General features: G+C 45.2%; 1 protein-coding gene across 1 annotated transcript; it reads left to right on the forward strand.

Moving 5' to 3' along the window:
* The first annotated feature begins 14,888 nt into the window (after positions 1–14,888).
* Positions 14,889–22,414, forward strand: RASD2 (RASD family, member 2). Its single transcript, XM_009332594.1, has 3 exons — positions 14,889–15,208; positions 19,236–19,515; positions 21,051–22,414. The coding sequence occupies exons 2-3, from the start codon at positions 19,245–19,247 to the stop codon at positions 21,578–21,580; spliced, it is 801 nt and encodes a 266-aa protein (XP_009330869.1). The 5' UTR covers positions 14,889–15,208; positions 19,236–19,244; the 3' UTR covers positions 21,581–22,414.
* Positions 22,415–27,293: the final 4,879 nt, after the last annotated feature.

Genomic DNA, 27,293 nt, shown 5'->3' on the forward strand with positions numbered 1-27,293 from the left:
TGCAATATTCATCCAGTGACACCAACAAGAATAGCTCCAGACCTCAGAACAGGGAGGGAGCTGCCCAGGGTCAGATTTTAGAAGCAAAGAAAATTCTTCCAACAGTCAGAACAGCAGCTTCCCATTTTAAGCTGTGCATTCCTTATTTACTTATCCACACTGTCTCCCAACTGTCTTCATAACGCAGACTAGACCTGGATTTCTGCTTGACAGAGTTCCCTGCAGTGCTGTATCTGAAGGCTGAGATGTGTTGCAGCCTGCCCTGGGAGGACTCCTGGGACCCTAGTCACAGGGTTGTTCATGAAAGGCAGGGCTGTGCATGTTGCTGGGGTTATTTAGGGGTAAGAAAGGCTGGTGTTCATTGCAATGGTGTGTTATTGCAGAGTTCTAGAGATGGAAGAGGATCTGAGATGGTAACTCCTTGCCAGAAGAGGACTGCTCCCTACAGGGCACTTCCCAGTGTCTGAGTTAGTTGAGTTACACAAGTGACAAAAAGCAGCGCGGCTTTCACCACTTCCCCTGGAGATTAGTCCAGAGCCAGCCAGATCCCAGCATTCAGAGACTGTCATGGCATCAGACTAATTGTTCTTCTCCTCAACTCATGCCAAGCAGTTTTCTCTTTTCCTTGATGTCTGCATCCTTGGGGTGTTTGTGGACTATGGTTATATCCTCTTTTAATGTCCCTGTTTAAGGCATCTCCCATGTGCAAAGGTCTTACCACTTACAGAAGGATAGATATACAGCTGCTATCTCTTTCAACCAAAGGGTAATTTTCATCAGGCAAAGAAATTGTTAATGCAGTTGGGGATTTTTTGACATGGTCCTGTATGTTTACCAAGGAGGTATGAAATCCTGCTTCCATGCACACAGCAGGCATCAAACGGGTAGGGAGAGCTTCTTTCCTCTTGGGTCCTAAAATCTTTTAAGGAGCATAAAACACAGAGGCCTCTTTTTCCAGGCTCTCTTCAGGGCCGTTCTCCCATGCATTTCCTTTTCCAAATGTTGCTGCCTGTTTCTCACAGGCACCAGACCTTCATGGAAGAGTAATAGGCAAAAGCCTCTCATCTGCCTTTAATTTGAGCAGAAAAACCTATCTATATTTGAGGCAGCAGATGCTCTTGTTTTAGTTACTCACTCCACAAAGGAGCTTATCTACTATCTTATAGGAAAGGCTTTATGGGTATCTCATACATAAAGCTGCATAATTCCTTGATTTGCTGACATATCACAAAGAAAGATGATCATTGTATCATCATGAGCATCTCAAGAGGCCAGAGAGAAGTGAAAGGCATTGTTCCAGGGTCCATGGGACAGCGTCATGGCTATCCCCGCTTTCAGCAGTACCATTTTTTTTTCAAAGAAGAGTAGCCCCGGCAGAACTTGGGGTCCTCAGCTCTTGAGTCATCAGGGATGTGATGGTCAAATCACACTTCCAGAGGTTTGGGTTCAATCTCTGCTCTAAATAAGGCAAAACAGAGACGTCAAAAGCAGGTTTCTCCCTTTGCAGATTTCTGTGGTGGATTCTGGCAGGGTGTGACTGAGAGGACAGGGAGACATGGCCCTGTAGGAGAAGAGACTGATCTCAGCTGGACTCCAGGTAAGGAGTCACAGGACACTCCACCATTCCCCAGGATCTTTCTGGCAAAGGACCACACGTGGGCTCATTATTCCAAGAGACTGCTGGCCAGATTCACATAAATAGTAGGTACTGCCTTTCAAGGCTGTGACAGAAACCAATGCAGGCCAAACTGCTTGTTTTTAGTTTTCTGGCTGACACACATGGCCTGCATAGCCAAGATCAATTTGCTGCCCGCTATTTCTCTCATGTGTCTTTAGCCACTGTTGCTTTGCATTTCTATCTCCCAGGGAGCATCTGTGTTTTTTGCTGTTTTCAACAGTTAGTATTTTATTTCAACTTGATCTTACTGTCTTCTCTACCTATACCTTCTCTCTTTAGGCTGCTGATACAACTGTGGTTGATGCTTTTGAACCTGGATTGGTGTGCATATCCCAGGGTTACTTGTGACTGCAGGCTGGATTTCAGAAATTAAGTGCTTTGTTGGGGTCCTTTCCAAGAACTGTCCACTTCACTATGCAACCATCCATCTCCCCGGAGTTTCATAATAATATCCATCTGTTCTTTAGCTTGCTTACGAGAAAGGATCGTGGGGTTACAATTAGCACATCTTGTTGAGACTGTTTAAAAATATTCACTGCCCATCTGCGTGGAGAGAAAAATCCATTTCTGTAAACGAGGTTGTTTTCCTTCTGATGCTTGCTGTCTGCAGTACCCAACTTGGTACAGTGAGTGTTGGGAGAAGGGGAGAGCTTTACAGCAAGTAGACCAGTGCCTAACTTTGTATGGGACTGGCCAGAGTCAACTCTGGAGAGTGAGAGGACAGTTTTGGGTGCAGGAAACTGGCAGAAGAGCACGAAGCAGGGGAAGTATTTGTAATGTTCCCCATCCCCACTCGCAAATCCCACTGGAGACAAAGCCTACAATGGTACAGTGCTACGCTTGGGGTGCACTAACAGGACTCTGTTAAGTGCATGCTTGCTTGCATCCTGCTGGCCAAAAAGGGACCATGAAGGGTGGTTTTGCAGAGCACCAGCACTGCACTGACCACAAATTGGGATCTGCTTGTCTTACAGGGGCTCCTTAAAGGTCTCACAGCAAGAGTGCCAGCAGTTCCCCACAGCCACTCACTCCAACTCCATTGTGCTTGGGCGCAGTAGCCGTGATTGTCTTTTACTCTCCCTGACAATGGCAGAAAACAGAAAGCAGCAGAGATGTGAAAGAATTTGGCTGTCCTCTCATTTGAGGACTGCTTTGGTAATCAGGCCAAATTCAAGAAAATGGTTGGCATGGAGTGCTTGTAAACCCTGCGTGAGCAGAGAGATCGAGGGGGGTAGCCGCTGGGGAGGAGAACAATGAGCAGCTCTCCACCATCCCTCTGCCATCCCCAGCAAGGCGCCCCCTCCAAAAGCCACTCAGCCCGTTTTTAAATTTATCCCCTGTCAACTTCCTTCTCAGAGCTGCCACTTCCCTTTAGCAGCAATGAAGCACTGTGAAAGGCACTTTCTGTGTCTCCCACAACTCCCTCGAACACCTGGGATTTGGCTTCCTAACTGTGTCTGTATGCTGGGTTAGGCTTGCTGCTGGTGCCACAGTGGGGAGAAATGCAAAGCAGCCGTGGCTGTAGAGACACCTGAGAGAAACAGCAGGCAGCAAATCATGCTTGGCTGTGCAGTCCATGTATGCCAGCCAGAAAACTAAATGTAAGCTTGGCCTACGTTATGTATTGGTCTCTGTCACAGCCTCAAAAGGCAATACCCTCTCTATATAATTCTGGCCTGCTGTATCAGACTGTCTCTCAGGACAGATAGTGGTTGGTGAGGAAGGTGGATGCTGTCTGTGTGTGGTAGCAAGGTCTGACATTTTGAATAAAGCTGAGGGACGTCTCCATCACCACATGTAGATGCAGGCGATATTCCAGGACCTCTCTGCACTGCAGCTATTGCACAGTTAGGGAATGCCAGACCTTTAGCTTAAGCAAGAGTTAAAAACTGTGATGCAACATATTTCTTGGCTATTTATGACTTTGTGTGGTCTCAGTGGAGTTGGGACTGACACGCTGGAGTCTTAGGCCTGCTTAGCTTCCTTTGGCAATAACCAGAAGGGAGTTTACAGTACCTGACATTTCATTCTTATGGCTACCCACAATTTTCATCTTAGTGTCATAACCTGGGGTTCATGGAAAAGGTAGCCTGAAGAGAGCTTACAGGCCCAAGCCACCAAATGTGAGGACCTTTCAGTGCAGGCTGGCTTGCGTGCAAGGGTTAGCTCTCCCAGGTGCTGGTGAACAGACCATTACCTTCTTCCTAACTGTGAGCCCAGTGAGTCTGGGCTTGCTCTGGGCAGGTTCTAGCAGGAGCAACATTCCCCTCTGGAGGTGGTGGCACAAGGTGTGACCATTCCTCCCTCCCTCCCTTCCCTTTGCAGATCCATTTTCACGAGTCCTGTGGGCCACACATAGGACAGCTGTGAGACAGGAGTTGGGGCAGGGGGCTGGAAGAGCTGTTAAAGGACATTCAAGGCAGCTTGTGTATGTGTTCCCTTTCCACAAGTACATCCACCTTCAGAATAGCTGGGATGAGCTTGCCAAATCCCTCTGTCACCTACCCTTCCTCCCTCCTGTCTAGAGGATGAGAAATGTCTGGAAGTACCCCAAAAGAATGTGTATGCGTTCACTTTGCTCCAGCAACCCATACAATAAATGCCCTGAAGCTCAGTGTCTGGAGTGCTGGAAAACTGCACCCTGGCTAGAGATTATTTCTGTAAAGAAAAAAGCTGTCCAGCCACAAAGCACATAGTGAACTGGCTAAGTTTTGCCCAGCCAAATGCTCCTCATCCCTTCTGATGATCCGTGCTTAAAGAAGCTTGGCCAGGTTCACTGAGAAACATAGCAGGGCATGTTTGGGAGGCCAAGGCACTGAGGGATACCAAAACATTAATATCTGGGCAGCCAAGGCTTTTTGCTTATGTGGTGGCTATGTAGGAAGTCCTAGCACCTCTGACTAGGTGCTAATGGGACGCTGAAGGTGTTTATAGCAATGTCAATACTGCCTCGCCAAGCATTTTGAAGCATGAGTCACCTCTTCCCAAATCATGAGACTGGCTTGCAAGTTACTAATATTTATTTTCTGACTGAAAATAGGAATAACCTGCCTTTACTTCCAAACCTTTGAATCTGTAGGGTTAATTCAAATGATACTTACCCAATTTTCTCTGCATGCATGAAAACTTTTTTAATGATTTGTTGTCTTTATGTTGCTTTCCCTGCTTTAAAATAAAAATAAAACTGAGAATTTTTTTCTCTCATCATGCAGATCCAAATCTGGGAGGACTTGAATCTCATCAGCTGTTAGGAGATTTACCATAAAACCACAAGGATTTGCACTGGTTATTGAGCAGCCATATGCTCGGCTCCGTGCAGTGCCCTTTTGCACCTCTGACCAAGCTGCCTATCTGTCCACTTTAAAGCTGTCCCTGCTGGCAAGAGTTTACATTAGCTCAGATAGAGTGAGGACATCAGATTTATTCTCTATTTGCCCTTTTCAGTATTCTCAAATAAAATTTGTCTAGCATGACAGATACAGTTGCTAGTGGTGTCTAAAAAAACTCATAACTGAGGATGCAATGAGCCAAGATGAAAGCAGATCTCCAATGAACCCCATGAACTGCTATATGCTGGAAGAGCCTCTTGGAGATTCATTCTGCAGACAAAACCTCTGGCTTCTCTTCACCTTTCCCCTTTGCTTATAGCGGGAGGACAGAGGAGCTGCTTAGCTGTTCACCGGAAAATGCTTAGTGCCTAAAACCTCCATGCTTCCTACTGGCAGTGAGAGAAAAAGCTGCCATACACACTCTTCATCTTGTCCTTGGAGCTGCAGGATTGCATTTCTGTGGAGCAGGCCTGGAGCAGAGGGTTTTGTAAGGCTGGGTGTGCTGAGACCCACCAAGGGCTACAGCATAACCATCAGAGGGTCGTAAGTCCTATTTTTAGTCGTGCACTGTGCACCTGAAGCACCCTTGGTTGGCTGCTGGTGTAGTGAGCAAAAACACTGAGCCAGTAACCTTTCTCAGGACATGCTCTGATGGGTGATGGATGGGGTAAAGGGTGCTTTGGAGGCTCCTGCTGTTGCCCAAAAGCTTGTGAAGCCTCCAGAAGGAAATGCAAGGCAAGAGGGAGCCTTTGTGGGAAGCACAAAGCTCTGGAAGGTCGCTGATTTCTGCTTAACTACCAAGGGTGCGAAGCGTTGGTTGACGAGGTTGCGTGTGTGAGAGGAAGGAAGTGCCCTTTCGCACCTTCCCAACCTGCTTGTGGTTGCATAAGCTTGAAAGCGCAGAGCCTGAGGTTGCTATGCCAACTTGTGTCCCTAATTCCTCCCATCCACCTCCCCGTCTAAACAATGACGTGGGCCTGTAGGAGCAGGAGCCCACCCTGGAACAATCCACCAGCAGCAAAGGCTTTGCTCCATCAGTGGAGCAGACTGAAGGACTCTGGGAGGTGTGTTTGTGTACCCATGGCCCTCGTGCCACCGACGAGGGACTGCACCAGAGCAACTGTTTTGCAGCACTTCTGCTTCGTTATTCCGAGTGCTTTACCTTTGCTGCTGAATTTGGTTTCCAGGCCTCACTGGCAGCACTGAGCCTGTGCTGTCACTCATTAAAGGAATCGCAAGTGCGGCATGAATCTGTGTGCCTGGTTTCCTTTCTGTAGCATTAAAATAGCGTAAAGTGCCTTTCAAAGACACTGAGAAGGAGGAATCGCTATTTCTGGGTGCTTACATAAACTGTCTTCAAGTGCAAAACTGAAAAACATTGAATTCCTTATGTTCTTCCCCTTCCCTCTCCCTTAAGAAGGGCACTATATAGACTTATACTGTATGGTAAAAGGGTCAGATCCTTGAGAGAGAACAAAATGCAAGGTGGCTTAGGTCTGTACCGCATGGAAGAGGCTGGCACATAAAGCAGCTGTGAGTTTTTGCATCCTATCCTAATTAGCAGTAATTTCCAGCAACGAACAAATTCTTATGGTTATCCCCTTCCCTTTCTTTGTTCAACCTGCCACATAAATCACAGATCCTTTTCTCTACACTCCAGCACTATCAGGAGTGGGAATCCTGATGGGTTAGTTTGCCAGTAATTAAATTTGTACCTTCTGTTCATTTCATAGATGCAGTTGCCCTCTGCTTCGAAGCAAAGTGCAGGTCAGAGCCAATAGGAGCCTTTAATAATCTGGTAGTCTCATCTGGCGCTGAAGACGGAAAGTTTTCTTGCTAATTGGACTGTTGTGAGATAATCTGAAGAGGAACAAGCTCCTCTGGACAGAGGGAGGCTGGGAGCATACATAGTCATGGAGAAGGTGATGGGTAAATTTATACTCCTGGATACGTCCTCTGAGCCTTCAGCCAGAACAAACACATAGAAAACCCCTCAGGCCTGATTTCCTTTGACTCAGCAGCTTGCTTAGTCTTTTACACCAGAGCAAGGCTTTCATGTCAGAACGGTAGCTTTTTACATTGCTAAAACTGGGGTGCCAGGCTAGTACAGCCTGCAGCCTGAGCAGAGGAAACATGCTAACGGCAAGGAAAGGCTGGTGTTGCCCTACGGCTTCTGCTGGGCAGGGCATCGGGGCGGAGGCTCAGGGTGGATCGCCCCAGCCTTGAAATCTTGCCCCTGAGGAGGCAGGCAACAGCACTGCTGGCCCCATGCAAACAAGAACTGCTCGTAGCTGTCACTGAAAAATCTGAATATTCCGGCTTCCAGATCATCAGACAGAATTTCAGGCAGAGGAACCAGGCTGGTTCAGGAAAATTCTCCAATTTCACATTAACTAAAGGGACCCATTCAAATTTGGCCCCTGTCAGTAAATACGTGCAAATACAGAAACTTTAGCCAGAGCTTTGATTTTTTAGTTAAAAAATAAGATGCTAGTCATTTCGCTGCAGAGAAAAACCTGACCCTGCAGCACCCTCAGGGCTTCTTTCCTCTTACCTAGTTTGTTTTAATCTTGCAGTTTTTAAGTCTGTTTCATGATTTTGAGGACCTGACATATGTTTGTGGAGAGATTGTAGCAGGCAACACTGCCTTCTAAAAACTGGGCCAAAGCGTTTTTTTTGCTCTGGTTCCTTTCAGGGACGCAGATGAGGTTTATCGACATGTCCATTAACTATACTTCCCTGGAAGGTTTTGGTACTCCGCAGCGAGCATTTGTTATACACACATCTCTGTGTGCTGTGTTACCTCCTGGCCGTACAGCTGATGCCCGGGACTGGGGACAAGGAGATGAGGACTCTGTTTCCAGTCCTGCAGCCTGCAGGCTATTATTTGCGTGGCCCTTTGCAGACAGATACAACTCACTCTGCTCATGCTCTGAACCGGCCAAAAGCTATACAGTCTCTCAACAGCGCCGATTAATTCATGCTGAACAGCTCATTAGTGATGGCTGCTCAGTTTCCAGTTAGTTTGGAGTGTGGGAAGAGGGAGCTCGTGTCTGGAGAGGCTCACCCTAAGTCACCTGGGACTAATCGCTTAAAACCTGTATGCACATTCATTTTTTCCATTTGTAAACTGCTAAAATATTTATGTTCCTGCTCCACAGGAGGGACTGAGCCTAGCTTCCTAGATATTTGCAAAACGTGTGGAGATATTAGCAAAAAAGTTACAATAAGAGTACATAGTATTACCATTATTATTATAATGGATTTCACTTTGAATCTTGAGTACGTGATTGCAGTCCTCTGAGAGGGGGAAACAGAACAAGAACAAAAAGAAATTTAAAAGAGCAATCTGTAATTCTCACCTGTTCTTGCCTCTAGAATGATTCCCATTCACTGGCTTCCTCTATAAATAAAGGTGTATAACATCTCTCAAATCAAAGGAATGAGGCATTTTTCAATCCCTGAAACTTCCTTATTTTCTTAATGAAAGGAACAGTAAAAAAAGAACAAGTGCTGTAATTGCCCAGGTTCTAGCATAGGACTGGGCCTTTAGATAGAGGAGAGCACAGAAACAATTAACCCAGTGTGAGGACACAGTGCCCTAATTCACACTGATCATCACCATGTTGCTGTTGTTCTTCTTGTAAGTAACCACAGTGAAACCAAGCGCCAAATAAAACCTGCGCAGGATCAGGCAGATGTAGAGCCGGAGCCACCATGAAGCTTCAGGTTGGCAACCCCAGGAGATCACTTAGTAGCAGACAGCTTCGGTGCTCCGGCTCTGGCTCCAGGAAGACAACCAAGGCAATCGTTTGAGCGATCAGCTCGAGGTTGCGCCGTTCACCCACGTGGCTTCAGGGAGCAGCGGTGGATGTAGAGAAGCCTGCCTCCCGTGCATAAAAAGACAACAGTGTTGGCAGAGTTGTGCTAGAAAGACGTACCTGTAAAGATCATCAGGTTTTACGGGTGAATTTCACCCTGTTTTCTGGAGGCACAGGTGTAGATGGAAGGTGTTGGTGGAGTATGAATGAATGTGAGAAACCAGATCCTTAGAGAAGCAATTTTTTGCGCTCAACGGCTTGCAAGGCAAGGAGGGCTTCTGAATGGGAGTGTTTATATGGACCAAGCTGATCCCACATACAGTGGCCAGACCCAGACTTGTAACTGCTACTTCTTAATGGAGACCAAAATAGAATAGCTGGTCACAGGCAGCATCATGTGTGCTGCAGAGAGCTCTGGCTTGTCAGTCTCCGTTTCATGCATTTTTCATGCATCTCCTCTTGTTCCTATGCCATTTGTTTTGTCTTTGTTTTCAGCTGTATCTAATGAGCCTTCATTGTGCTTTTGATCAGAGATTTTTCTGTGAAGACTTACAGGGCTCTCCTCCCCAGTCCTCTTCATCTTCTCCCAACTCCTCCTTCCCTTCTGCTCTCCTTAGTTGTTCATATTCCCATCACAGGTAAAAATCTTCCAGAGACAATCATCAGAGAGTCAGAACAGATGGTAGAAGGGGAGAAGTAAGGGCATATATTGGGGAGCCAAATAACCGCAGTGGGGGGACAGCTATAGAGATGGCCCAAAAGGGATCATTTCCCTCTCTCACTTTTGGAAGCACTGGGATGGCGTCAGCCAGAGGAGAGCTTTGGGGGCCTTTTGAATGAACCCCTTCCTACCAGCATCATCCAGCAGGAGAGACGTGCGTTGGCTCCCTCCCAGGTGTGCAGTTATCTGTCTGGACACAGGGCCGGGGAGCAGCTAGGGAAATGGGATGCTGAACAGAGACTGAAAGTCGTGATGTATACCTACGCCTGCTCCTTCCTGAAAGGCTGACACAGCACTCCGTAGTCACTGTCAGGTGGGTGCATGGCTTGTCCTTCCACTCCGGCAGGATCACAGGCTACACGGAGGCATGTGGTGGGGGTCACTTTTCTTCCCTGAGGGCCTGGGAGACTATAAACCACCACCCCTCTTGGTATTCACTGAGGGTAAAGAAATTAATCGTACATTTTGGGGTTTTTTTCCTCCATGTTCTACCCTGAAACTTTTTTGAATAATGGCATTTTTAATCTTGGAATAAAAAGATACATACCCATATATTTTGAATAATGGGAATTTTAATTTTGCTTCTTAGTAATTTTTCTAAGATGGGGAAAGTTTTAAAAAGTTTCAACAGTGGAATGAAAATGAACGGGTGCATGCGTGTCTGGTGAGGAAATCTGGACATGCCGTGTCAGTGGCAAAAGGAAAGGAGGGGGACTAGAAATGCAGTCTTTTCTCAAAAATATTTCATTAAAATGTAATTAAAAATTATTCACAGCAAATGCAGCGAATAAGAGGTGACTTGGACATTTTTCACAGCAAAGCAGTGCTTTTCCACTTTGCAGGGATCTCAGTAAATGATATTAACCCATTTTACACCCTGGGATGTTGAGAAATTACAGTCATACGTAGATTCTGTGACAGGACTAGGAATGTAAGTCAGACCACCATTTTCTCAAAGGTATGCTTTCTCCAGCTGTATTCTCCCAAGTATTACTCTTCTCACTCATAACTGATGATCATTACTTGTTTTCCCAGTCACTGTAACACCCCTGGAGAGCCCTTCACTGAGTTTAAATGCCCGGGGGGGTACAGGTAATGCAGGGGCAGTAATACTTGTGGCTGCTCATCTACTTGCTGTTCAGAATATGGCTTGGTACCTGCGGTTTACTGACTCCTGAACACTAACTTTTCAGCATTGCTTGAAGGGAGGGGCACCAAGCAGGAGAAATGAATGTGGGAGGGAGGGAGGGAGGGAAGGTGAGGGGGTGGAAAAATGAACCTGCTTTACTGAATAATGAGGGGAGTTAAAATGAATGGGAAAAGAGAGAGAAAAGCTGGTTTAAATATTTAATCTCTGTTGCATTTGCTTTTGAAGAGGAGACAACAGCTTTGGAACATCTTTTGTCTTGAACTAATTCTGACCAGAACTGAACAGCATGCGATTGTCACTTCTGTCATTTGCCTTAAGGTGGAGAGAAACAGATTGGTCCTGCTGCATCAGCCCATCACATCAGTCTCCATCTCCAGCCGCAGCCAGTACCTGGAGCTGCAGAAAGTATAAATTACTCATGACAGTGACACCTCTGCCCCACGAGCCCATGCTGCCCAAGATCCTGGTGCCAGGGTGGTCAGTGTGTGTGCTGCCTGGGAGCTGCAACTTTCTTTGGAGAAGAGGAAGCTCCTCTGATGGGTCTGAGGAGCAGCTGCACGCTCCTGTGTCCCACCATAGAGCAAGTCACTTCACTTTAGGTCTTCACCACTGTTTGGAGCCAGGTGATAAGCACAACACGACAGCAGTATTTTCCCCTTGTCTCTCCCCATTCCTCTGTGTATCTTTCTACCCAGCCTCTCCCTGCAACATTTCTTTTCCCCTTCCCTTGACTTGCCCTCTCAAGTCCTCCCTCTCTGCTCATCCACGGTCTAGGCAGAGCCAAAATAAGCACAGCTGTCTTGTCCACCAGCCACAGCTGCACCATCTGCAGTACCTTCCGCAGATGAGGCAGCCCCATGGATGAGCCGGCAGGACCCGCACGCCAGCCTCAGAGATGACAGCTATATGTGCTGATGAGCCGCTGCACCAATGAGGTCATTTGCTTTCAGTTAGTCCTATATAAGCCATATTGTTCAGTTGATATAACTCATCTGCCACACGTTCTGTTTCTCTTGTCTCTCACACTGGACACCCAGACTCAAGAGCTGCACCACAAGCCATGGCCAGTGTCACCCAGCAAGGCAGGCACAGCCCTTCGTAGCGGTGGTGGTTCTCTGCAGCCACAGCCTGTCATCCTCTGAGACAGCTTTAGCCAGATAAAAACCTCATTTAGGCTTTCTTTATAGACTGGAGGAGTAAGAGGGGAAAATGCCTCCAGAGAGTAAATCATTGTAAGCCTGGCTTTTAAATTGGTAAATACCTGTAAGCTCTAAGAAAGGCTGATGGTCTCTGACTAACCAGAGGAAACTGCTGAGACCAGGAACTTTTTCTCTTGTTTTGGCAATGGGTTAGTCTCTCTGATCCACTTACTCCCTTTGTAACCCTAAAAGCAAAGAGGTGCTGCCATCCCTACTTCTCAGATGGGGGCAGATATACAGAATTAACGTGACTTCTCCACCAAAGCTCCTCAGGAGAAGCAGGGAATTTTGAGCTCTGGTCTCCTGAGCCCTGAGGGAAGGCATGAAAGCCCATTTTTTTGTCAACTCCTGAACTGGGAGCACACCAGAAGAAATGAAGCAAAAAAGAAACAACCCCAAAAACTACAACAGCATCTCTTGAGCCTCTGCAGGCTCATAGTTAGCAATTATCTTTCAAAGGCTTACTTCAGAAGTAATTTATTATTTTATTAGCTGTTTGCTGAGAGATCAAATAAAGCCAAGCTGCCTAGTCAAGTATGTTCCTATTTTATTTTGATATAATTTGGGGAACTTGACTGGCTAGTTTAAATGCTGGAGAAGACAGCTGAGTGGGAGTTTGGGCTTGGTGAAGCCAGCTAGACAAGAGTTTTGCATTTGGTTTACAAAAGAGCTTGAGTAGGCTGAGATTCCAGGCTGATGAGATGGTCTCCACGATGACTACGCTTCTTTCTTTTTTGGCAGAGAACTCGTACACTTGGCATGTGAGCTATAGGGATGAAAGAGGAGTTTATTCTCTGTAGCACTACAGGACTTGACTTCTTTGCTGATTTTTGCAGCAATTCCTCCCATGGCAATGATACCAGGGTGCTGGTTGCTCTGTTTGGATCTAAGCTACACAAATAGTTGACCAGACACCAAAGATTGCAGCTTTTGGTCCAGGCTTGATCTGAACCAATGACATTTCAAAAATTTGTCTGAGCCATGAAAATACTCCTTTACTTTTTTCCAAAGAGAAAAGGCTCAGGAGCTGACAAAGGAGTACTGGTGTTGTGGTCTAAAAAGAGCCGAGTTCATGTCATGACCCATTACCAGTTCACTACCCCTTGGAAGAAGCCAGTGGTGTTTCAATGGTGCTGTGCCAAGCCATGCTCTTCCTTCCCAAATCTAAAGTTGTCTGCATTAGGAGGAAGCCAGGAGCTGCTGCTTCCCAAATTCGATCAATGGTGGTTTGCCTTTGTGTTAGCCGGGGGGGGTCCCAAATCCACCTCCTGTTCAGGCCTGACCTTACTGGGAGCTGCTGCCTCTCACAGGTGGTTACAGCAGGACCCTTCTTCTCACAGCCCGCGTTGTGGCTTTCAAAGTCTGTCGGCACAGAGAGACATACAGGCATGTCAGACCATGTGCCTGCACCCACCCCTCCTCAATGGCTGCTGATGGCTGCTGATGGCTGCTGTGCAGCGCCGGGAGCACGGGCGAAGGAGGGAAGCATTATTCTGAGGGTGACAACAGAGGTCTCCTTGTGCTCTGAGGAGAAGGAGGAGAAAAAGCAAAGCATCTCAGGAATTCCTCAAAAGCTGCAGGAATTGTTGGGGGGGTATGGAGATGAAACAGACAAGGTAGTTGGAGGAATCTTTGTGTTCAATGAAGAGTAAATTTGCTCAAAGAAAAAGAGAGAGAATTGTGGGAGTCCTGAAACTATATTCGGATTTGGGAGATCATGCCTCCCTTCCATTTTCTTATTGTCAAAATATCTTGAAAATCTCAAAGTGTTTTTCTTCCTCTTCCCCCCCCCCCCCCCCTTTCCAATCTTTCAAAATCAATCTTTTTGACATCTTTTAAAATAGATGTCAAAGACTTAGACTTTAGACTTGTAGACCTAAACTATTACTTCAGCTCAAAAAGGAGAAAACATTAGAGTCAATCAACAGTGAAATAAACTGCAAACACAATTTTTCACTTGGGGTTGAACAAACTCCTTGAAGTCACCCTAATTTTTCCTTGTTTCTCTCCTTTTTCTGACCCTCGGTCCCCCCCACGTTCAGTTTGTTTGACCTTTTTTTTGCGCTTTTATTACCCAGGTCCAGTTTAGTTTTTAATTTATTTAAATATTAATGAAAGAACAGCAGTTGCACATTATTCTTATTTCTTAATCAAACCAACCAGCAATCCTAATGTAACGTCTTCGAGGTTGAGGGAACAGGAGAAAGTATTCCATACAGCAAAAGAATTACAGGAATTATGGACAGAAAGCCCTTACTTGGGAAATGAGTCAGTCTGCTTCTGTCTAGCAGAAAAGATCAGCACGGAAGTATAGAGCCTTTAGAAACAGCTTATGAATTTACAGCTTGCAAAGCAAGTGAAGTCTGTGTCTCTCGTACATATACGTTAACTCATGCTCCACATATGCATACATACAGGTCTCTGCTGGAAAGACGGGGAATGTGCAGTCTGCAATGCATATGAACTTTCTGTTTAGAGGAGAAAAGATTTTTTCAATAGGCACAAAATCCCACCCCCTCAGCACCCCTCCTTCCCCTGTGTCTGACACTGACTTCAAGGGAGGAGTTGAGCCAATTATCTGTGAGTCCTACAGAAGGAAAATCTGCAATTTGCCAGTAGTTGTGAGAGTGAGAGGGAGAAAGGCAGGGAGGGAAGAAGAAAGACTTAATTGGCAAATGTAAAGAAAAGCCCCTTCTGTCCTAGAAAGAGAATATTTTAAAGCGAATCTCAGACCAGAAGAAAAGAAGCTCCTGGGGGTGGGCTGTGCCAGGCAAGACCTCGGGAAGTGGAGGTTCGCCATAGACAACTTCCATGCCCCCATTGCTTTTTCTCCATAGGGTCTGAGGCGGCGTAGAGGCAGGGTGGGCCAGCCGGATGCACCCACGACCCTGCACGACTAGGTGTCGCTCCAGAGACCCTTCCCCCCCAGCAGAGCCTACGAAGCGCAACTTGCAAGAAAAGCCAGTGGGAGTGGGAGAGGCTCTGCCTTTCCTTCTCTCGAACTGAGGCTGTGAGGAGAAGAGCTCATCTCACCAAAGGGAAAAGCTACCACTGGTTCCAAGACCTTTCTTTAGCCCATGTCGGTCGCCTGATCCAGTACTTACCATCCATGGGGGAACGCCCTCTGGAGCCCTGCGGTCCTTCCCAATCCTGCTAAGTTCTCAGGAAATACTGGTGAAGAACTGAGCCCAGAGCAAGCAACGTGGGATCCACAGAACAACAGCCTTTTACAGCAGTAGCCACCCCTGATTAAAATTATCAGCTTCATCAGACTGCATCAAGACCCAGGACTGCTCCTCCAAGGAAAGAGGTAAGAAAGCAACATGGAGTTTGAGATGAAAGTAGGAAACAAACATCCCGCAGGAGTGATTGTGGTGTGCATGAAAATTACAGGGATACTAGTAGTGATTAACAAATGACAGGTCTGTTATGCATGGTACAGTTTGCATCTGCCTATGTCCTTTTTAGCTGGATGCAGAGAATTACATTGGGATGGCAAACAGAGACACAAACAGTAGCTGAAGACTGTGGAGTGCAAGAGAGGTAGTTCAGAAGTCTATTCATGGATAGGGAGTGGTAGGGAGCATACCCCCTGACGGGAGGATGGAAACCTAAGGTGTAAAAGATCTAGGCAGGTTAAATAAAGAATGTCTTCCTTAGATATCTCTCTCCAGATGCTCAGGATCAAATTTGTCAGCACCTCGCTGGAATTCAAACAAGCACTCTTCAGAGCATGCAAAAGCAGCTGCATTGTCATTCACTCCAATGTCTGCCTATGAAACTAGCAGCGGTGGTTAGCAGGTAGAAGACAACACAGGGAGTCAAAAGAAATGGGGTTTAATGTTGATTTTGGACAGCTGTTTCAGCGCTCTCTGGGCGTATGAGCCTTTCCCTTTATTAAGTGGAGATAACACTCATTGCCTACATTTCTATGACATTTTTAAATCCCTGTGCTGTACCAATGTAAAAATACCAATGTAAAGTTTCTAGCATCAAGCCAGTGCATAAAGCAGAAGGTACCACTGGGAACTAATCTATGCTTAAACATTTAATAAACTGGAAGGAAAAGATGTAGATTAAAGCCAGCTGGAGGTTGTTTGTCTCTTCATTCTCTTCTGATTGATTTTGCTTTATTTAGTACATGAACATGTGGTCTCTTTCTGTTTCCTTTCTTCTGTCTTTAATCTTTTTCAATGTATGAGTCCCTGTGCTCCCCTCGACCCCTGGGTGTGAAGGCTGAAGGTTCATTCCTTTTCTGAAGAGGAAAGAAGGCAGATTGTATTGAACTGGAGAAAAACTGGAGCGGGGGGATAAGAAGGGAGAGCACAAAACACAAATATAAGCTCTCCATTCAACGGCATGCTCTGAGTCAGATTTGCAGCAGAGGTGATGAGATGAGTAGCAACTCCATGAATCAAAGTGCTGAAAAGCATCTTTTGCCTCCGCGTGAAATGAAATGCAGTCAGGAAAGCACAAGAGTCCTCTTGACTGAATGTCTTGACAGGTGGAACAAGGACAACATAAAGTGACTATTTAATACATTAAAATCTGCATGTCCTCACACCCCTTCTTCCCCTTCAGTGCATCTACATCCTTGGGGCAAAGTGTCCTGAAATGGGCACATGTCTGCACATAGTATTTTGCCTTTGACGGGGGTGGGAGGCAGTGTGATTTAATGACCAGAGATGCAACAGTGAGGAAAGGTGGGAAGGAGAAAGAGTTTGAAAGGTAGGAGTCCCAGAGTCTGTTCACGTTTCTCATTTGTTGGACCTTGGGTGGTCACTCAGCTTCCTTGTGCCTTACTCTTCCCCGTCTGCGAGTAGCTGCGGTGGCCATTCCTTCTCCAAGCTGTTCAGTGTACAGTGGCATTAACTGAGGTCCAAAGCAGTCGAATAAATTTCAAAGTGGAGGACAGAAGTGCCTCTAGCACTAAAGGTGCAAAATTAACCCTCCAAGAAGCTGCAGTGACACAGTTCACCTCCTTTGCTGTGTGATGGGAGTTTTTCTAATTACCAGCAGCTCAGTGGTTACCTGCCAGTCAGCAATATGATTTGTAGGATTTTGGCTTGTAAAGCTGCTGGCCAGGATCAGGTCCCCCAGCGTGCATGTTCTTTACAGGACATATAAGGCATTTGCTTAAAAAGCGTAACTGTGCTCACTCCCAGACGCTGCTGCACCAAGTTTTATGAAACTGGTCTTCAGCAGGTGTGAACCAACACAGTCCACTTGCCCTCATGCAGCTACACTGGTCCATCCCAGTCTGAAGAGCTGACTCATTTCTAAATACTGGTCCGGGGCTGTAGAGAAGTTTGTAGTTTTTCTCACAAAATCCATCTCCCTGCTTTTCTCTGTCAGCTAAATAAAGCCTGAGAGGGTGAAAGGAAGCATCCCAAAGCAGCTCTGTCACCATTTGTCTGCCCATGGATGCAAGACAGTATTGGACTGGCTATATAGGAAAGGGCAGAGACAGTGTACATGGCAGTGTTGTTTCAGAGATTGAACATAGTGTTTCTGCAGTGTTGGAGATAGGTCCTCTTCTAAATAAAACACAGAGTCCAGTTCAAATACCAGGTGTGCTCCTTGCTGTCATTCCCACCACAGCAATCCCAACAGTACCATAAATCTGCATGTGTGTGTCCATCCAAAGTTATGTCCTGACATTACTGTCTGACTCTAATATTATGCTGTCCTGCTCTCTGAATATAATTCAGAGTGTAAGCTACTCTGAGGAAAGCATTGCATTTTCTTCTGTGCTTTAGATAGGGCTGAATGTGCTGTTGGTGTGCAGCAAATTATAGCAATAATAATAAATAGTAGTGTTTTGCTGCTGCCTTGGGCTATAGCACAGCGCTTGTAATGATGCTGGATCAGAATTCCAGAGACTTCTTTATTTAGCAGTGACCGTATCTTCACTGCTGCTTTGGTGCTTAGCACATGTTAAACAAAGTAAAAGATTTTAAGCTTTTGACTGAGATAAGTGTCAGCTACATAAAAGCTTGGGAGATAAAATTCACTCAAGGAAAAGATAGGAATCCAGATCTGGACCCAGAAATGATCTTTCAGTGTACATAAAGTACTTGCATTGTAATATTAAATAAACAACACCTAAGTTAAATAAACAGCACAGTGGGAACTTGATTATTCTTTAATAAGACCCTAGTAACCAAAATAAACTCTGTCAAAAATGTGCCTTCTTTGCTGTAATGGTTAGCTTTCCCCACACAAGGGTTATATTTTTCCTTTCAGCACACAATTCATTTGAACTGGTACATGAAAAATGTCTGAGCAACGCCCTTCCCCCCGCCCTTCCCCCCCCAAGTTTTCTGCACCTGAGTGCTATGTCAAAATGCAGTCTCTAAGGTCTCAAGACTCATTTTAGTTGTCAGGGTTTGGAAATATTGTCTAATAGCTATTTAAGATGGCTGTCCTTCATCTTTTCTCCTGCTTGTACTTAGCACCTGCAAAGACTGTGACACCCGCAACAGCTGTGTGTGTATAAAGACTGAAACTCCTATGAAATCTACGTTTCTGCAGCTCCATCCATTGCCAGCCATCCTGCTGCAATGCTGATAATTTGTTGATATGGAGTTCCCACACCACCAGTCCAAACAGCAAGATTAAAATCTGGTTTCTAAAAGGTCACTGAAGGCACAGCTCCTAGAATTTATCATTGGCCAATGCTATTTTGTGGCTCAAACTCCCTGCATCAGCAATGAAGGTTGTATGGGACCAGCTATTTAAAGTTATTGAGATGTCTAGCTTCCACTGATGTCAAGCATGATTCTTGTTTCTGTCTGACTGCTGGTTGATCTCAAAATGAGTATTGTACGCAGCTCCTATTTAGGCAACCAACCAAAGCGGTCTAGGTCCTAATGGCAGCTGCGGTGGATGCAGTATATTGGGAAATCTGACCTCTGTGTTTATGTATCTAAATGAGAACCAAGCTCTACTGAAAAATCTGGTAATGTCTAAGTGGTGCAGATGGTGGGAAGGAACCTGGTGTCTAAGTTGAAGCACAGCTAATAAAATCAGCCCTTAATGTTTAAATGAAATAGTAAATTACAATTCAAAACCATGCTATTTTCAGTGCAAATGCTTTCATTTTTATATGACTTGAAAAGAAAAGAAAAAAAGCAACAAAAATAAAACCACTCTCTGAAAATGAGACTGAAAAAATTAAGCATTTCCAGTGAAAAGATTTCTGTATGAACCATTGATCTACTAACGAGGACCGTGCTCCAGAGCACCCTTTGACAAGCTTGTGGTAAGGAGCTGCCCTACTCCATCCTCCATCTAGTTTCTGGTCTTTCCTCCAACTCTGCCATTTCCTCTTTCAGGACCAAGCAATGATGAAGACCATGTCCGGTGGAAACTGCACCCTGAATGTGCCAGCCAAGAACTCTTACCGCATGGTAGTGCTGGGAGCCTCCAGGGTGGGGAAAAGCTCCATTGTCTCACGCTTTCTCAATGGCCGGTTTGAGGACCAGTACACTCCCACCATTGAGGATTTTCATCGCAAGGTCTACAACATCCGGGGAGACATGTATCAGCTGGACATCCTGGACACCTCCGGGAATCACCCTTTCCCTGCCATGAGGAGGCTTTCCATCCTGACAGGTGAGAAGTGGGGGGGAAGTCTGCAGATGGGGAACGGTGGGTGAAAGGTCATAATGATAGACATTAGCTTGAAAACTGTAGCCTGGAGATGACTGTTTCTTGGGAGGTAGCTAAACGGAGTGCTTGATTTTTTGCAAGATGCACTTCTCTAGAGAGATATTTCCTGACCGGGATGCTCCAGGCACTATAAGGGGTGCATCAGCCACAGAGGAGAAGTCCACTGGGTGAAGGTCTGAAATTGAGATTTCCCCCTAGTTTATTTCCCTCCTACCTTCCCCTCCTGCTCCATATTTTTTATTGCAGTCACAAATGAATGGCTGAATAAAATCTCGTGGGCATAAAGAACAGCAAGGGACAAAATAAGTGCGTCATTATAAGACACAAGCAGTGGAAAACAAATGTAAAAAGCACAGGAAGGGAATTCAAACCAAGAAAATCTCAAAGATTTTTTTTTCCTAAAATTTCCAGCCTGATTCCCTTGATTTGATATTCCAGTAAAAGGACAGCTCTACTTTTACACTTTTTCCTTAGTCTATGGTTATTCAAATGAATTAAAGAGGAAAAAGGGAAAACATTGAGCTCATTTTGTACGTTCTCATTGTCAAGCAGTTCCTGTTGTCAGCTAAGATGTGTTCTCTAACTGTGAAACTGACAGTGGAGATATATTGAGCCACAGCTCACAACAAACCTACTTTCTGGATTTGCTATCTACCTTTCTAGCTAGCCAGTGAAACATGACATTCACATCTGACCAGGCTAACGTCCACATTCAGTGAGGTCCTAGGGCCAGTTTCTGGGACGTGGATGTGAGCTTTTGTCCCTGAAAGCTCTCTTAGCACGTTCCACATGAATGTCATTCAACAGGCAATGGTTTGTGTTATTTTATATTTGCAAAAGGAATTGTAAGTCAGGAAATGTCAAAAGGAAATGCCAGGGGATCTGTGTCATTTATGTATTTCTTTTTTTCCATGGTCTGTTTCTCTTGAGCAAATGAAACGACAGCAGAGCACTGCACATTGGGAACCTCTCATTCCTGACTTAGGCGTTCAGGACTGACTAGCTGTAAATCTTCAGTTCAGGTGTTGCTTCTTGTACTGTATAATCAAAAGGCCAAGGCTGAGTGGCTTCTAGCTCTCCATTCTTCCTGGTGTCAGAACAGGCTCTGTTTTAAACAGAGATACAAACAAAAGGAAGAAAAAAGATAAGCAATGCAGTAGAGCTGAGATAGAAACATGTTTACAAAAGAGAGTACAAATGGGCAATAATTTGCAAGTCCAGTGCAACCTAGGAACACACAGTCGGATATGGCTGAAATAACATCGTAGCCAAAAGTCTTTTCCATAGCACTACAGAAAGGAGTGGGGAGTTGAAGTAGAAGAATTGGAACTAAATTACAGCTTAATTAACAGATTCAAAAGGACCAAACAAAAAATATGGGGAAGAGATGGCAAATAAACCGACTGCTTTTTGAAAATTAGCACCTCTAACACAGGTTGCAACCAACAAGCCTTTACAGTATCCTTTTTTAATTGCAGGGGATGTTTTCATCCTGGTATTCAGCTTGGACAACAGAGAATCCTTTGATGAGGTCAAGAGGCTCCAGAAACAGATCCTTGAGGTCAAATCCTGCCTGAAAAACAAGACCAAGGAATCAGCTGACCTCCCCATGGTGATCTGCGGCAACAAAAATGACCACAGTGAAATCTTCCGTAAGGTACGCTCAGATGAAGGTGAGAACCTTGTCTCCAGTGATGAAAACTGCGCTTACTTTGAAGTTTCAGCCAAGAAGAACACCAATGTGGATGAGATGTTCTATGTCCTCTTCAGCATGGCCAAGCTACCTCATGAGATGAGCCCTGCCCTCCACAGGAAAATCTCCATCCAGTATGGTGACACCTTCCAACAGAAATCCTTCCGGATGCGCCGAGTCAAGGACATGGATGCCTACGGCATGATTTCTCCCTTTGCTCGCCGGCCAAGCGTCAACAGTGACCTGAAGTATATCAAATCGAAAGTTCTCAGGGAAGGTCAGTCAAGGGAGAGAGAGAAATGCACGATCCAGTGAAAGGGGCTTGCACTTCTATCTGAAGTCATCATCCACATGCAGTGCCTTAAAGAAAAATGGTCTGTGGAAGCACAGAATGGGCTCACGGGGTTCATCAAGAAAACCCGACATGGAGAAAGGATAACTCTTCCTGCAGATTCTGCTGAGTCACGAATGTAAATAACATCGTCTTTGTAAATGACTGGGAAAAATCATATGCCTGAGACATGAGTACATTTCTCTGTCTTTGTCACGTAGTTCCTCTTCATTCCCCTTTTTGTTTAAAGAATACAGACCTGAGAAGTAAAGAAATTTCAACCTCATCCTTACAAAGCAAGTAGGTAAAAAATGCACAGAAAGCATTAACAGTTACCCAGCATGCAGCTCTTGCTAAGAGAGGAGGTTATGTGTATGCGTGTGTGTATCTCTATGTGTCTGTGTGTATGTGTGCATGCATGCGTGGAGCACTCCTTCAAAAAAATGGGACTTGCATTTCAAAGGGCAACAATCTTATTGAGGTTTCCCAGATTGGGAGTGGACTCTATATATGGACACATGACTCTTAACTCGCTTCTGAGGGGACCTGCAGTAAGAAGATCCTGATTTTATGTTTGCTGGGACAGTTATCATTTGACATCAACATGAATGTTGTTTTGTATTATAGATTTTATTTGGGATTTGGTTTTTTTATTGTCTGGGGGTGGGTTCTTAGCAAACTCAGATGGCAAGTGCATTTCATATCAAAACAGTGTCTACTTTCTAGCAGTGAAAGGTGTTTTTCATCTGTAAAACTATATAATATGTACATTGATTGAAAGTGAAACTGTTCTGCAAAAAGCCAATACATTTGACTGCTTTGCAAGCCCGGTGTGATATTGTTTCTCAAAGCAGCCACACCAGCTCTGAATACTGTAGTACAAATGCCACCCTTTGCCTTGCTGGCCACCGAAGCAATGGTTCCTTCCTCTGCCTGTATCAAATGAGACTGACCAGATTCATATGTTGGCTTAGACCACTTCAGAGGCAGGGTTGGGTTTTACTTCAAAATTAAGAACTGAAGGGTTGTAGGGCCAGCTCCATCATATTTCTTCTGTTAACATGCCTCTAGTCATTTTGTTCATGGTTTTCCCTGTTGTCTGATAAAGGTTGCCTTGTTGGAAACCTTTGCACAGCAGAAGTCCTTCAGAACAGCAGCTTTGTGCTGGCTGTCCAAACAGGGCTGAACTGGCTGGCCAGATAAATCTGGGGCCATCCATTTACTTCTTCCCTTTCTCAGCCCAGTCTTCAGCTCTCTCCCTGTTCTGCTTCTGGCTTTGTTGTTCGATGTGTTCCTGTATGCCCTCAAAGCCAAATATATTCTCTCAGATGTGAGCTTGCCACTCTCGCTGACTGGAATGAGATGTGTGCACACGTAACTGTGGGTAAAGCGTAGTCCCAAGACTGTACACAACAGTAGAGTATATATGTTATATATACCTCAGAACGACCTTCAGATATCTTGTCCCTCCCTCACCCTCAAATTCTGTTCTTGGCTGTATCTGCCTTGCTGTGTCCTGGCCAGAGCTGTGAGCTAGTTCATGCTATAATTTGACAGGAAACCAAGAATGATGGTTGTATGTAAAAATTAGCCTCTGGGACTCAAAATCCCATATTCCTTTATCAGCTCCACACTTCATTGGTACTGTATATTGACTGGTAAAATACACTGTTCTTTTATTCCTGTTGCCGGGGCAGCACCATTCAGACCATTCCCCCCCTCCCTATCTATAAATATGTACATCGTTTATGATTAAACCTGTTTTATTAATTACTTCAATTTACTGTGTCCTGGACCTTTTTTACTTTCTTCAAGAATAATGAGGAAGGTCCTATTTTTTTTGTTGTGCAGGTGCACCTAGGCAAGTGAGTTGTGGGTTGAGAGCCCTGATGAGATCTCCAGTAAGTTCTGGAAGAGCCTTTTATGTCCTCCATACACCAGGGGCTACACATTTGTCTGTTTGGGACAGAACTGTGCTTATACCTACATATTTCTATCTATCCATCTATCTGAACATTGACTTATACTTACAGATATCCTCACAAGCAGGAGCAGAGAGTTACTCTTCCCCATGCTGCCTCCAACACGAGAAAATAACCACTCTCTCCTTCATGCACAGAGCTGGTGTGCTCACCCCTGGTGTGATTTAATATGGTCTCTGCAGCGACATCACTGTTGCCCTCAGCAGTCTCTCCATCTCACCGTCTGTACCTCTCAACTGCATGAGTCTTGGTCCCCCTGAGCACATGCCTACCTCCCTACAGACTCTCCACCCAAGTGCATGACTACTGAATGTACCAGCAATCAAGCTCTGGGACTCATGTGCCACAGGGACATGGTGGGGTTGAAGACTGAGTGAGAAGGGCATGCGCACTGGCCGTTGGTTGGATTAAGGGGCTCCAGGAAGCTAGAGGAGAACTCCTTGCAGTATAGCCCATGTGCTGCATTACTGAGCTTATGTCCACTCTCCCTCACCTGCTGGATAAAGCTGAATTTTTAAAGAGCCTCCATAATCATCAAGTCTCTGCCTTTGTCTCACAACACTGACCTTACAATTATTTTCCCTACTGTCCTTCCATCTCCACAAAGACGCCAGCTTTCCTCACCCTTCCATGTCCTCCCATTCCTGTGTTTTCCACCATGGATATGAAGCCACAGGGCATGGAAAAACAACGTGGCAGTGACAGCAAGGGCACAGGAGTAGGGGAGGCTGAAGACCAAGGAGCAGGTGCTCACAGAGATATGCTGGATCCCATGGGAAGGCCAGTGAGTCCCAGCTTCACAGTCCAGCTTGGCCTGCCAATGCTCAGGGTGAGAAGCATCTGAGAAACTGGCTGGGAGTGAAAGTGAAGCAGCATTACAGTCATTCACAGAAACAAATGGCAATAAGCAGGTAATCATATTAAAGTAATCCTAGCCTTCTCTCTGCATTTTGTTACTGATGGTAATTGCTTTTGAAGTTAGATCATCATGCTCCTGAGGACATTTACTTTTTTGCTTTTATTATATCTTTACAGTCATTCTATTAATAGTCATATATTATTTGGGCTCTAGAAGTGCTTACAGCCCCTAAAACAGACAGTATGTGTCTCAGTTGTTTATTCACAGTTAGCAGCCATTATGTTCTGTGAAAAGGGCTTGGACTGGAAAACAGAGAGCGAGGCTACCTGTGTGCACAGGGGGCATAAGGTAAGGCAGGAAGAGGAAAGGGGAATTGTTTCTTCCCTGCTAACCGCTGAATGTGTCTGGCTGTAAGACAGAGCAGGGAAAGGCTTTATGGGAAACTCTTATTACTTGTGTGCAGAAACAGCGAGACCCTGAAAGGAGCAAAGAGCAGACCTACAGCCAGGCCTTGGAGGCAATGGAAAGAGAAACAACTTTTTCCCCTTTGGGATTCAAGGGACCTGCATAGAACTTACCGTAACCCCAGAAGTCATGAAAATTCACTGGACTAAGAGCAAGTCTGGAGAAAGGGATCCATCCAGCAAAGATGCTGCGAGCAGGTGTACCCTTACTTGGTCTTACCTAGCGTAATTAAATTGTTCTATTCCAATAGTTACCTTGTCCTACATTGCAGTATATAAAACCTAGCATTAGTGATACAAAGCCTTGCTGATGTTTTTTGTGTACTTACTTCCAGGACAATGAGCAGGGACATATACCTGACTTAGGATCAATCACAGCCCTGGAACAAGACAGGGCTGAGATTTATTTTGTACATTGCTCTACACAGCAAGAAAGTCCTTGTCCTGAAGAAATTACAAGTCAACACATTATAGGAGCTACTATAAATAATGACAAAAATCTAATTAAGCCACAGGGTCAGTACAAATCAGGAAGGAAATAGTGGTCATGGTGAATTAAGTAAAAAATAAATTGAGGGTGGGAAGGGCAGAGCGAAAGCCTGTTTTGACATCCAGAGGACTAAATTAGGCTTCTGTTCTGAAGGATCCCCAGGAGGACTGCTGCCACCAGGCCAGCTTGATGCTAGAGAGAGCCTTTCATGGTGCAGCCTCACAAAGAGCATTGTCTCCTTGAGACCCCAGGGTGCAATAGGTCTGATTGTCTGGGAGGCCGAGGGGCTTGTTATTATAACAAAGGCAAGTAGGAAATGGTGGGATAATTTTTAAAAGGGCAGCAGATGGGTAAAGAAGAGAAAAGGTAGGCTAGACTGTATGTTACAAAATGTACCTTTCACCCTTATTTCATCCTTCTCTACACACAAGTCAAATCTGAGGACGTTTTATTTAGCTTTTTTGTCCTTCCTCAAATGTTAACTGCCACTTACCGCTGTGTAGGACCCACCCCCCACCGCTCATCACACCTTTTGCTGCCTTAGATTTACCCTCCTGTCATGTACCATATTGTGGGCTGCCTTGCTAGCCCTGTCCCAGTGTCTTGGCTAAGGTAGAAGGTTACAGGCAGAGGTGTTTTTGAAGTAAGAGATTATTATTTGGTTTGATTTGAAATCACTATTACGTTTAGGGGTTTTATTAACATTATTGTTTCTGTAAAAATACATGGTGGCCGGCTCAGATTAAAGGGTCTCCTTGGAAAAATATAGAAAACGTGACATAATGTACATTTTCCCTACTGGTTTCTATAGCAACAGCCTTTTCTCTTCACTTAGAAAGAGCAGAGAATTTGCAGGGGGGAGATGAGTAGCAGTGGCTCTGCCCTTGATCTTTCACCTCTGAGTCCTCATGGGAAGTTCTCCTCCCTTCAGTTTCTGTTATGTGGAGAAACAAAGACCACCAGCCAGAACCACCTCGTAGACCACTCAATATGTCTGGTAAAGCTGTGGGATGGATATGCTACCATAGGTAAGAAAGTAATTGCCATGATGTGATTGTAAACTGGGGCATTGCTCCTGGCACAGTACCTGACATGGGGAATACACATCGCAAACTGCTATAAACCCAACTTCTATAATCAGGTTTGGTTAGAGCTAGCTATGAGCCTTGCCCAACTTCTCTCTTCCCTGTGTCTTTACAGACTGCCATCTGGTATGGTTAGAGCCTCAGATTTCCCACAGAAATGTTTCCTTTTGCTCTTATGACAACATCAGCCAAAGACCTTTCCTTGCCCCTACCATCATTGGCCATCCATAGCATGCAGAACCGCCCTGAGTCCCAGACGTCATGTTCCTAGAAAGTTATTGACAGTTTGGAAGGAGGCCAAGGACTAGCAAGAAAAAACATTTTATGAGCCTAGAGGGATTGACTTGAGTAAGCCTTAAGAAAAGTCTGAAAGGGATAATTCTGTGCCACGTAGGCAAACAAAGTCTGAGAGAGGCTGGCTGAAAACCCCTAGATGTGTTTGAATGGTGGAGATGACAACTGTGACAGCACTTTATTTAGAGTTGGACAGTGGGATATCTCAGTGGGAACAAGATATTAAGCAGGAAATCATAGGCAAAAGAGCAGGGCAGACTTTAGGGCAGTGGAATCTATTGGGAAATTTTCTAAGAGATGCCATGAAAGTCCCATTAGGAAAACACTGGGAAAAACATGGAAATCTACATAGCCAAAAGGGGTAACTCGGTGTTAGCAGTGGGCTAGACTGGCTGAGCCAGTAGGTTATTTTGATCCCCCGCACTTGTTTCTGTGATGGAGCCTGATCCCAAATCTGCTTCAAAGAAACTTCCTCAGGCTGCCTGTCCTCACTGCATGCTCCTGAACCCCCAAGTGGAGGGCT

The sequence above is a fragment of the Pygoscelis adeliae genome, unplaced genomic scaffold (assembly GCF_000699105.1).
Source record: "Pygoscelis adeliae isolate BGI_AS28 unplaced genomic scaffold, ASM69910v1 Scaffold399, whole genome shotgun sequence".
NCBI lineage: Eukaryota > Metazoa > Chordata > Aves > Sphenisciformes > Spheniscidae > Pygoscelis > Pygoscelis adeliae.